At 39.1% G+C, this 12379-nt stretch overlaps 1 protein-coding gene across 7 annotated transcripts in view; it reads right to left on the bottom strand.

The window, feature by feature from the left end:
* Positions 1-12379, bottom strand: part of atrnl1a (attractin-like 1a) — a 331746-nt gene that overhangs the window by 228172 nt on the left and 91195 nt on the right. For all 7 annotated transcript variants that reach the window (XM_026189698.1, XM_026189697.1, XM_026189700.1 and 4 more), the window contains 2 exons: positions 11129-11342; positions 10332-10523 (listed from right to left, as the gene is read on the bottom strand). In XM_026189698.1, coding sequence (XP_026045483.1) covers positions 10332-10523; positions 11129-11342 — 406 coding nt within the window. The remainder of the gene's footprint in view (positions 1-10331; positions 10524-11128; positions 11343-12379) is intronic.

The raw sequence follows: 12379 nt of genomic DNA, 5'->3' as shown, positions 1-12379 counted from the left end.
CATTACCTTCCTGTAGATTAATTGCATGCTGTGTGGTCAAATGTTTGTGTATCTTGGAAGTATTTCCCTTCTTTGTTGTGATCAGTTGTTTTCAAAAACAAAATAATGCTTTACACATATTACAAAGAATACTTTTCTTAAATTTAAAAGTAATTACTCCCAGGAAAAAAACATTTTTTATAACACTTCTAACTTTATTTTTGCATTTCTCCATAAAATGATGTGAGAATGAAGAAATCACTTGGATGAGTGATGGAAAATTTTCCCCCACTGAAAACGTTACGTCCAGATGAACATAACTATTTTTTGGGGATTTCCAGACCTGGATGAGTTCAGGGTCTGACTGCTGGGCTGGGGTCGGGATTCACTCAGTTTAACTCTGAGCTTTTGGCTAATTTATTGTTAGCATAAACTAGCAAAGAGCCAAAATTGTGTTAGCAGCATAATATTGTTGTTTCTGTCCTGGAGTTTGCACTTAAAAAGTAATGAAAAGTAATGCCCATATCCACACTGCAGACTGTACCACTACTTTCCTTCTCCAGCACAACAAATGAAAGCAGCAGGTTGTAGCCTAGGAGTTCCCTACAGCTTTCTGGCTTTGGTCTTCAACCCGTCGATAGCCAGCTTCACGAACTACATTCAGAACACTTTGAATTTTGAGGGGAAGGTCAGGAACGTCATTATGGAATCAGATTAAACAACGCTCTGTAATAAGAATGCTATATCATAAGAGACTTCAATTGTTTTCCAGTTACCGAAGCTATGGAGGTAGTTGTAATATTTTACAGGATGAACCCAAGCTTTATTATCAACCAAGCATGTCTGCTCTTTAAACAGTATCTTAACACACATATTTTAGCTATAAGAGCCAATACTGCAGGCAGAAACATGTCCTACAGGTTGCCCAGTTTCGTCTATTACGGCCAACTTGTATAAGGAGGAAGTAGAAAAGAGGGCTCTGTTATCCTATCCCAGGACATCCCAGAGCCATTGGTTCAGGTATGTGGATGAGACCTGGTCGAAAATCTAATCTCAGGACCTACCTCAATTCACAGATGCCATTAACTCGCTGGACAAATACATCAAATTCAACAGGGAGGATATGAAAAATGACAGGCTCTCATTGCCATAAGTAGTGGGGGACGTGAAAGTCAATGTGTACTGTAAACTAGCACATACGGGTCAATATTTAAGGTTTGACTCTCATCATCTACTGGAGCACAGACTGGGTGTCATCACTGTCCTCAAAGACCCAGTAGCAGGCGAAGCAGAGCTACATCACATCAAAAAGAGCCTGAGTAAATGTGGTTATCCCAGGGTTACATTTGTCAAAGCTGGGAAGATGCCTAAAGAATTCTCCCGGTGATCCAAGACAGAAGGACAACTGCTTCCTAAAGGAAATTCAGTGGTGATCTCTTATGTGTCAGGAGTGTAAGAATAGCTGAGGTGCATTTTTTTTTTTGAAAACACAATCTCTCTCTGATTTTCAAACCCCAAGACATGCTACACAAAAAACAATCAAACCAAGGATCGAGTCCCTCGGCACAAACACAAACACAGAGTTACCGTATCAAACCAGGATTTTGTAGGCTTTTTACGTTTACAGGCTAGGGGCCAGACCTTCAATGAAGAGCATGTGCACATCCTGGACTGGGAGGAATGCCGATTTGAATGGGGAGTCAAGGTAACAACTATCAGTGAACAAGAGTATATGCTAAAGTGCTGGAATTGCGGCAATTTTTCAACTCTCTGTGAATGACACCAATGGTTGTTGATCACTCGCCATGATAATTATTAACAAACATGAAACTGAGCTTGTGGTTCATTTTTATGTAATGGTGCTAGTCAGTTGTTATGTAGCTACATTTATAAGGTTGGGGAAAACTGCAGTCAGGTGAGACTAAAGTCATCATAATTTCTCCAACTGATAACACATCGACCAGAAGAAGAGAATCAACTTTCTGGGTCAAAGAGAGGCGTGGCACAGAAGCCCCTCATACATGCTGTTCAACTTTGCTTCAGAGCAAATCCAAAATAGTTCATTTCCAGGTGGCAGATGAAGGGTGATGCTGGACCAAGGCCCAATATAAGATAAATAATTCTTATTCTGAAATATGAATCATGCACAACTGATGTTATACTGTACAATAACAAAAATATCGATCTGGGAATGAGACAATTATCCCTTTTGCATAGGCAGGTAAAATGATGTATATTATATTAATTACTCCTGTAAAATATATAAAGTAACCAGATTAACAAAATTTGTATTTTGCACTGGTCAAAGTTGGGGAAGACAGGATCTACTGGATTTCCGTCTAGAAGAAGAGACATAAATGCAGTAACTGGGTCATATCCAAGAGGACATGTGTTTGCATCTCACACAACATCAGTCGCTAAAAACTTTTTCAAGTTCCTATCATCACTTGGAGACTGAGGGCCTTTAAAGTTGTGTCAACAACAAACATTAAGCACTGCATTTCCTCAACGATGGCAGCTTTAAATGGCTAGAAATGAAATAACACCCACCACATACTTCAAGCAATGTGTAGAAAAAAAAGGTACATTTCTGCTCTGTGTTCTTTCTCATCAGCTTCCTTACTGAAATCAGGATTAGTCATCATCATTGACAGAAATCACCCTGAGGATACCTAAACACAACAGATGACATCTATGGTGTTGCAAAGAAAGGACTGTTTGTTCTGAAGGGGGAATTTTCACCTTATCAAAAATCTTCAGTGCCACATTCTGTTCATCACATTGGGTCTGATATCTGGTGTCCCTGGATAGCGCAGATCGTCTGGCTCCATCTCGTGTAATCTATTTGCTCCTACGGTGCTTGACAGTTAGCATCACTGAAGCCAGTAGAATACAGATCTGTAAGCCTCCATGCATAATACATCAAGTCTAGAACCCATAGGCTGTCTTCCCCCTTCACTTTTCTCCAAGCACATGAAACCCCCAAACGCCACACAGAAACCATGTGGGATAAACATGAAACACACACACACAGACTTCACATCATGATTTCCTCACAGAAAATAAGGCTATTTTTCAATATCAGCTCAAATAATATAACTAACACCTGGTTTATGTCTGTATATGGACAAGAAGGTAGTAAGTGAGCAAAAAAATAAAATAAAATCATGCACACTATAATGTAACCAGTTGTGCTCAAATTGCTGCAGTTCTGCAGCAGAGCACTTAAGTTTTCATCTCTGAGGGCTTTTTTGAGCCTTTGAACTGTAGCGATTTGTTACATTCAACTGAATTACACCTTGCTCCACATAAAGGTAGTAAATATCCATCCATCCAGTCTCTTCTGCTTACCAGAAGTTGGGTATTCCAGATCCCCTTTCTCCCAGTCACACTTTTCAATTCCTCCTGGGAATCCCAAGGCACTCTCAGGCCAGAGGAGACACATTATCTCAGTAACAGGTTCCTAGTGTACTACAGGCTTTCCACCCAGTTAGGTGTGCCTGTAAAACCTCCAAAGGCAGGAACCCTAGCCAGAACTTCCTCAACTGGCTCCTTTTGAAATTTCTCATTGCTTATTTTATAATCATGAGAAAATTAGCCCTAATAAAACAATGGCTATAAAGTGGGGAACCCCACCTTTGCAAATGTTGGCTTTTCACTGCTTAGCAGACCACAGGAAGCCACTTTTTATACACAAGAAAACAAAAACTAATCATGTCCATAACTTGTGTTATTTATATATGTCCCCCCCCCCCAAAAAAAATAAATTATAAATGTACAAAAAATTATAATTTTGTTGTTTCCATTATAAATGATAATCATAAAGAACAAGACAAACAAAATAATTAAATGGGACCTTTTGGAAGTGCTGCTGAAGAATTTAAAATAGAAAGGCACATTTTCCAATAGGTAATGACCATAACTTGCTGAAGAGACTGGAGGAAGACCGTAGGGTATTTACCTTACAGTACAAAGCACCTTGAAGATACGTTGTGTTTTGGAGCTATATAAATAAACCTGAATTGAACTGAAAGCCTGTATTTTTTTTTTCTTCTAACCCTTAAGAGACCCTTCAGCAGGGTCCAAATCTGCAACAATTTTTCAACCAAACCAAGAACAGGATAGCACTTTTGTTGCTATCTGTGGCCACTGCCACTTGCTGAAATGAAGGATAATGGAACGAGCAGATTAACTATGGAAGCTCTCCACAGTGAAAGAAAATGTCTCTTTGTCAGAGGTGGCAAAGAAAAGCTAAAATTGACAGCAATAGAAACTGAAAGGCAAACACAAGTGCACGTATGTTTAGGGAGAGGGAGCCCTGGGTCTCTGGGAAAGAAACAGACTGTGAAACAGAAGATGAAAGTGTTGGAGGGGCTCATCATTGCTGCTTTTCTTAAACTATTCCACTGTAAATATAGTTGTCTAAAAGACTGTTTTCCCAATCAGACAACAAGTATAATTGATTTATCGTGAAAGAAGGTCTCTTATTTGTAAGGTAACGGAGTCTTAATGGTGACTTATTACTACTTCAACAAAAGAACCTGTGAATTTCCTACACCACTGCTGATTTCACGCCACATGTTAACAGCATGTATTTTGCCTTATTTGCCATAATAAACTGTAATGCCATATAACCCCAAGCATAGACATCAACAGCATATCCATTAATCATCTTAAGTGTAATAAAAATTGTCACCAAAGTTAACACCACCTGAAGACAAGCTAACAAAGTATTTTTTGCTGCCAGAGCTTTTTTACTGACAATATACATAAGAGTCCAAGGACTATTACCAAACATTGTCGGTGCTGCTGTTAGACTTCGCATGATTTCATCACCATTTTCTTAAGTAACGTCCTCCATCTCCTCTGTATTGTTGACTAGCCTGAAACCCCCTCCAGAGAGCTTAACAGTGAATCTCAACATCCCAAGTTCACCCCCCCATGGCACCATGTTGATGTTGCTTTTGTTGCCCATATGGTGTTCTGCTGCCTTATCCAGATCCAGTGGCCTGCAGTGTCTGCTGCTGACAGATCTTTGATTGTTGATGATGTAAGTGATGTTTGATGGTGAGCCCTGTACTGCACCCCAGCGTGTTTCAACCTAACTGTAGATGATGCAACACAGGCGCTGCAGTCAATCTCTGTGGGTTCTCCACTTTCACAGTTGACAGTTGAACATCAGCTGCCACATTCAAGTATGAGTCAAGTTTGCTCTTGGAGAACTTCTCAACAGAGCCTTCCCATGGCATTGTTAGGTCTACGATATACACCATTTCATAACACAAAGTCATTGCTGTAGACTGGAAATTAAAACCAGTTTACCCACAAAAGAGCGTCCAACTTTGACGTCTGGAAATTAATTATTTCAGTATGTTTGGCTGAAGAGTGTGTAGACAGCCTCTGGCTTACATGAAATATGGGAATGATACAGAAAGCCTGCAGCCAAATCAGCCTGAGACAGAAATAACACAGTTCAAATTGGATCATCAGACAAGCAATAGAATGTTTTTCTATTTTTTTTTTTTTTTTTTTTGGGGGGGGGGGGGGGGGGAGTTTCCACCGCCACGGTCATGAACCCTTCAGCTGTTTACGGCAGGTCATTGTGCCACAGTTGTGTATGTACCAATTTACCAATGTACTAATTTAGCTCATTCACAGCAAATGTGTGCATATGTGAGTGCTATGAATTCTGATCAATCATAATTATCATGTATAGCAGCACAGCAAAGAAGGACTCATCCAGGCTGGAGAAACTGATCAGGAAGGCTGGCTCTGTGGTCGGCATGAAGCTGGACACTCTGGTGACAGTGGCAGAGAAAAGGACATTAAAGAAACTGATGGACATTATGGACAATGCCAGGCATCCTCTGCACACGGCCATAAACAATCAGAAGAGTCTGTTCAGTGACAGGTTGCTTCTCCCCAAGACAAGAACTAAGAGACTTAAAAACTCCTTTGTCCCACACGCCATCAGACTGTTTAACTCCTCTCTGGAGGGGAGAGGGAGGGGAAACAGGAGGACAAAGGAGGGGGGAACAACTAAGCTGTAGTGCCTCTTCACTTCACTGTGCAATACTTTTGTTAATAGTCAATGGTGCAATAGACCTCAATACTTGAAATGTGCAATTCACTTGTATTTTTATTTTTATTCCTATTTATTCTATTTATCCCCTTTGTATATTTTATTTTATTTATATATGTCTCTGTATGTATGTATATATATGTATATATATATATATATATATATATATATATATATATATATATATATATATAATATTCTGTAACTTCTGTCGGTGCTGTGCTTTTGGAAACCGAATTTCCCAGAGGAACCCACCCGAGGGATTAATAAAGTTTTATCTTATCTTATCTTAGCTTAAAGCATTTCTTAATAAATAACTGTTTTCGACCTACAATATAGGTCACAAAGACCATTTGTTAACTAATTATTTTTCCACAACGTCTACGCACTATAGAAGTAGAAGCAGCAACGAGCGAGAGTCTACCAGTTTTTGTCTACCAGAGAACATAGAACTGTGCTCTACCAACCTAGAAAAATGATAAAAAATAAATGCTGCTATTTTCTACATGTTTCAACATTTTAACCTTATTATTTTATATTGAAGCTCAAGCCACCAAGGGTGAACTTGGTTTTTAAAACAGGACTATAAGACCAAACACAGTGAAATTCTAATTCTAACTTCTTAAGGACAAAACTACTGTAATGAAAAACTGAATACATACATAGCCACGGCAAGAACTGGGACAGCGCTTTAGCTGAAAACAAGTCAACAAGGAAGTGAAAGGAAGGGGGGGGGGGACGACAATCACACTACAGAACCCAAATTTGGCCTTTTTATTACAACAACAAAAAAAAAAACTGTTTCAGGTACAGGTGGTGCACATTTTTAATGTTTCTGTTTGTTGACGTGGTATCACTTAGTTTGGGGTCAAGTCAGAGTTGAAATCAGTAAATATAAGTCTCACGTAAGTCTCAAGGAAAAACCGATTACAAGTTAGAGAATGAAAGAGTAGGTGGACAACCATGAACCTTGAATAAATTTGATTTAAAAAAGTAAATGGTGTTGTATTTTATCACTATAAAGCAATCGCTTATGATTAATGAAACACCTTGGCTGTCAATGTCATGATATACATGTTAGTAATTTTCACTAACCATATAGTAACATACATTAGCAATAAACAGGTAAATCCTTAAACATTGAGACATTTGTTTATCGTTACTTAATGCTAATTAATTTATAAATTACCTGATATTAAATAATGTTAGCTGAAGTGCCTTTATTGTGGACTGAGATGCACCATCGGGGGAATTTGAAAAATAAAATATGTCATATTTTACAATAAGTAAACTAAGCTGTGCTTTCAGCAACAAAGGTAAAAAAAAAAAATAGCAAAACAAAAGCCTCCTACATACCTTCTGTCACCAAATGGAGACATGAATAATAAAAGAGAAGATGGGGGACGTGCCATTATGTAAGCACTGAACGTAAGACGAAAGACAGGAAGACATCCTTGGCTTGCTAACAGTAGGCTGGAGAGCTGTCTGCACTTAGAGTACTGGCATCAGGAAGGAATAATAATCACCAGTCACAAAAAGAAAGAAAATTCTTGTTTCTGAAGCCGTTTCTGTAACTGCACAAACAAGAACACTTTGCTCCAAAGTGAGTATTTGTCTAACAAATGACAGAAAATAACAATGCAAAGTTTTGCCTCAGGGGAATACTTTTTTTTTGTCCCCTAAGAGACACTTGTTGAACTGCCAAATAAAATATAGTTCTACCTTGCTCTAACTTTCCCTAAAATAAAACCAAACTAATTTCTAAACAGGGTTTGGAAATTAGTGAGGTCCAGAATTTTAAACTAGACGTCTGAAGTTTCCAAAGTTGCAATAAAATCAAAGGCAGAAATTTGTAATCAACTCCATCTTGTAAAGCTTTGTTTTGCACAAGCAGCTGTGTATATAGAAATATAGGAAATGAGTGTTATGTGTATAGAATAAGTCATGCCTCATTCCTCACAGCATTGAATTAGGGCAAGTGAGGCAAGTAGGGCTTGTCAAGTCAAATCTGAAAATCGATCTCAATTAAAATGATGTCTACTCTGGCCTGTTGGCCCCCCTCCTACTGCCACCTCAAGGTTGCAGTTGGCCATTTTCTCTGGAAGCAGGATTAACTCAGCTCTACTTACTGTACATTAGACTGAAATCCATGTGTCCAGTGTTTTGAGGGTATCCAGGACCTCCCCACAGATGGCTCCACCGGATACAGCTCTGCTCGGGGCCTCCCCACACTGAACTGGCACCTGTCCAGGTTATTGCAAAATCTGTGCCCCAGTTGGTGGATCCTGAGCCCCCTGTGTGAGCCACCTCGGCCTGTGAGACCTGAGCTGTCTGGACGATCAGACGCAACTGACCCATGGCTGAGGGTCTTGTGCAGCCCCAGCTAGGACTGAGTGCCACAGTGTATACTGTTACCAGTTTAATATATTTCTTGTTCATAAGGACATCCCCTATAGAGTCTCATGCCACATCTCAGAAAAACTAAGACAGGTTGGCACACTGGTTGTATCTGTCCCATGAACTAAAAGAAAAAGTCACTGTTGTTTTTTTTTTTTTTATTCAATATTCCTAATAAACTGAGGTTTTCTACCCAAACTTCTTCTTCGGGTCAATTAAACTGCAATTTCTATTGTTTCCCTAGATTTTCTGAGTTAGAATAGAATAGACCTTTATCCCACGGATGAGAAATTTTGGTGTTACAGAGCTCTTACAGCAAGGGAAAGTAAAATGTAAAAGGAAGACACAAGGTGGTCCTATAATCCCTATGTGGTCTGCTGGCTGTTCCAAAAGTACAACCTAGAGTACTTATCCCCAGGTTTTGGATTTTGAGTTACTGTGAGGATTTGGTATTCATGTATTATTTATCAGTTTATTATCAGTTTATTATTAGTTTATTATTGTTTTCTGAGTACTCTGGATGTTTGAATATTGTTGGGTTGTGTTTGAGAATAATTATATTTCATTTCTTTATTATTCACATTTCTTGTGAATCTCAGTTGTGGTGATATAGTCTTTAGTTGATCTTCCTGTCCCTTTAGTCTCTTGCTGCTTATTATTTTATCACTTCTAGGGACAGTTCAATTATGTGATAGCTTGTATTTTGGTTCCCATCTTGTTGTTTTTCTGTACTAGTAGTAATAGTTACATCTTCCCTGTATTTCCATTTGCGCCTTAGTGCTTAACCCTCTGTCTTGTTTGTGTTAGCCTGGACAAACCAACCTTTCAATTGAAATCTGACCCAGAGTGGATGAAAATTCACCTAAAAACCTAACCACCTATTTGTTTAATTTGTTGTACGGAATTCACCAAGTTACTTTCCCGGTGAGACTGAGGATTTAGAAACTCCAAAAACGATTAGGCACCACGAAAGAGTCACAGGGCTCAGCCATGCTAAGAAACCATCTCATCAGAAAGCAGCGGTGAAGCTGAACTATACCATCCCCAGGGAGAGGTTGTATATCAGAGAAATGTTAAGAGACAGCAGCGAGGACTTCATATTGAGTGAGTCATGTGTCATTGTAGGTGATTGATTTTCTGCCCTGTAGCTACAGGAGAGTTGGCGCTGCCCTAGTGTTGGTGTGTTTGAGTCAATGTGTGTGAGAGGCTGATGGGTAGCCTTGACTGCTGATAAGACAGTCGATGGGAGCCTGGAATGACTCTGTCCACACATCGCACTTTGGTCTCTTTCCCAAAGGTATGAGTAACAGTTTTTATCTTTTGTTTATTTGTTTGTGTAGACATAAACTATCCTGACACAAAGATAACATACAGCAGAGTACAAACATTCAAAAATGCCACAAGTTTATGTTTTTCTGGCATGGCTCTACACTCCACTTTGATTATGAACAAATAATATTATACCTGACCTTTGTAACTTATTTCTCCCAATATCAGTAACAATTTTAAACCACTGAGACTTGTACAAGAATCCAATCCAAAAACTCGCAAAAATTAAAGTAATCAAATAAAAAGTACTAGAATTTCTCAGTTTAATAAAAGCAAAAAAAGAAAAATAATGACCCATTTTGAGTAAATATTCCACTAAATAAATAGGAATTACAGACAGTAAGGAATTGTTCAGGCTACGTGTAAAAAAACAAAAAAAACAACAGTGTAACGCACCAAGCACACTAAATGAGTGTGATTTTTTGTTCTTGCACGTAATTACCTATGGTTATACTTATAAGTCTACCTGTCAGATGAATAAAAGCAAAAAACAATATAATATTTTCCTCTACAATGATGGTAGCAGCATAGTAAAAAGTCTCACCAGTACAATCCTGGGTCTGCCACTCCAGACACTGGCCGTAGGGGAAGGAAATGACATACGCAGAGGAGTCTACACAGCGCTGAGTACGTCCACACCACATGCACTCCATGGCCTGGCTGGTGCAGTTGGCACAGCTGGTGCGCAGAGCACAAGGCGTCTTACAGGGACGAGCACTCTGACTCTGGGGACTCCCTGAGCAAGGGATAGACAGCACCATGGTGTGTGAAACATTAAATGACCTGTTAGCTATATTTGTTTTGCATTCAGTGACATCCAAATAGTAAGATAGTGTAGCTGTAAAAACACAAGTTTGACTATTTTATAGATCTGGAGACAATATGGCACATTCCTGTTGGAAGCAGCCATCAGAACATAGATACACTTTGCTCATAAAGGAATTGACATGGGTCAGCAACAATACGCAGGCAGGCTGTGGTACTTAAACAATGCTCAAGTAATATTTAGGGGGCGAAAGTGTTTCAAGAAAATATCCCCCTATGACCCCATGACCCTACCACCATGAGCCTGAACGGCCAGACTACTCAAATTACTCTGACCTCTGTAAACTGTAGAAATGGTTGTGCAAGAAAAAGACAGCAGTCTGAACTTCAGCGGATTGCCTGGAACGCATCTACATGTCTAAATGCATTGAGTTGCTGCCATATAATTGGCTGATTAGCATTTTGCACACTGAGCAGATGTTCCTAATGAAGTGGCTGGTGGGTGTATGGTTTCATTAGGTGCGCTAACCTTCAAATACATTTTTTTCTTTTGTCTTTCTATTCTTTTTTTCTCACCAGCAGGTTTTTCACAGATCAGGCCATCAGTGGTGGCAGTGCAGGGGTTGGCCTTAAGACCAGCCATTTGAGCTTGTTCCAAGTAAGCACAAAAGCCTGAGTCACTGGGCTCTCCAGGTGACCATCGCAGGGTGGTGTTGGTGAAGGGGGATGCATCCTCCCAGCCCCAGTACGACACATTAATCTTCCTCAGGCCAACCCATGGAGATAACATCTGTAGAAGCAGAAAGACAGGTTTGAATTAGTCAGTGACTGACTTTATGTACAACATATACAAACTTTTTCTTGATATTCTGTTATGTGGAATTAGCACTGGTCATTAACTTGGGAGAAAGCTGACAGTCCTTATGATGTTACTTGATACTGTTTCATATCACAGTAAGAGAAGATCCTTCCAATATTTTCTTCAGAAGTTAACTGAGCTTTATTCATAGTTAAATATAAACGTGTTTCTGGGGTGACAAAGATGGTAAAAGTCTCCATTCATGTTCCCTACAATATTTCATAAACTCTTACGTAGAGTTGTGTAAGTAAATGTTGCACAAATTCAGACGCTGCCCTTTAGAAAGATAGCTGTGCTTCTGTCAGATTCATCAAATGAAAGAGTATAAACACAATGAATCCTCATCCTGTTTCTTTCATAGCAGGTCACGTTATGCTTTTTATCACCTAAGCAAGAAGCACATAGTAATTTAACTAAGACAACATCTACTTTGCCAAGAAGACAGTGTCGTGTTTTCCATTAAAGTGGATCCTAAATCAAACCATCTGCAAATGACTGTAATTGCTATAAAAGCACAAACTCATTCAAGATTTCAAAAAGGGCCAGAAATTACAGCAGCTGATTGAAGTGTAGTTCAGTGAACATTTGAATTATCTGCCGACAAAACATTTGTGACGTGAAAGAATTCTTTCCCACAGCTGTGATTCATTTCATTAGATAAATTCAGGATCCCAAGAATACTGTGACATTGCATTTATATGTCAGCAAATGCATATTTTCGCACGCCTTTCTGTGTCTAGTCAGCTCCTCCATTTGAAAATCCTTTGTAATCCAGATGAAAAGAAAAAAACCTTTTTTGAAGGCATAGTAAATGTAGGTTGTGAGATTTTGATTTCTAAATGTCAAAAAATGAAGAAAATTAACTACATTTGTACCCTCCACTGTTTCTCTGGACAGATTGGATTCATCATGAAATGTTGTCAAGCATGTCAGATTCTCATATGGAGTTCCTAACATGAGAATTAGAA

Source organism: Astatotilapia calliptera, chromosome 13 (assembly GCF_900246225.1).
Source record: "Astatotilapia calliptera chromosome 13, fAstCal1.2, whole genome shotgun sequence".
NCBI classification, from domain to species: Eukaryota; Metazoa; Chordata; class Actinopteri; order Cichliformes; family Cichlidae; genus Astatotilapia; species Astatotilapia calliptera.
The sequence above is the reverse complement of the archived record's forward strand: the minus strand, read 5'-3'. Positions and strand labels throughout refer to the sequence as shown.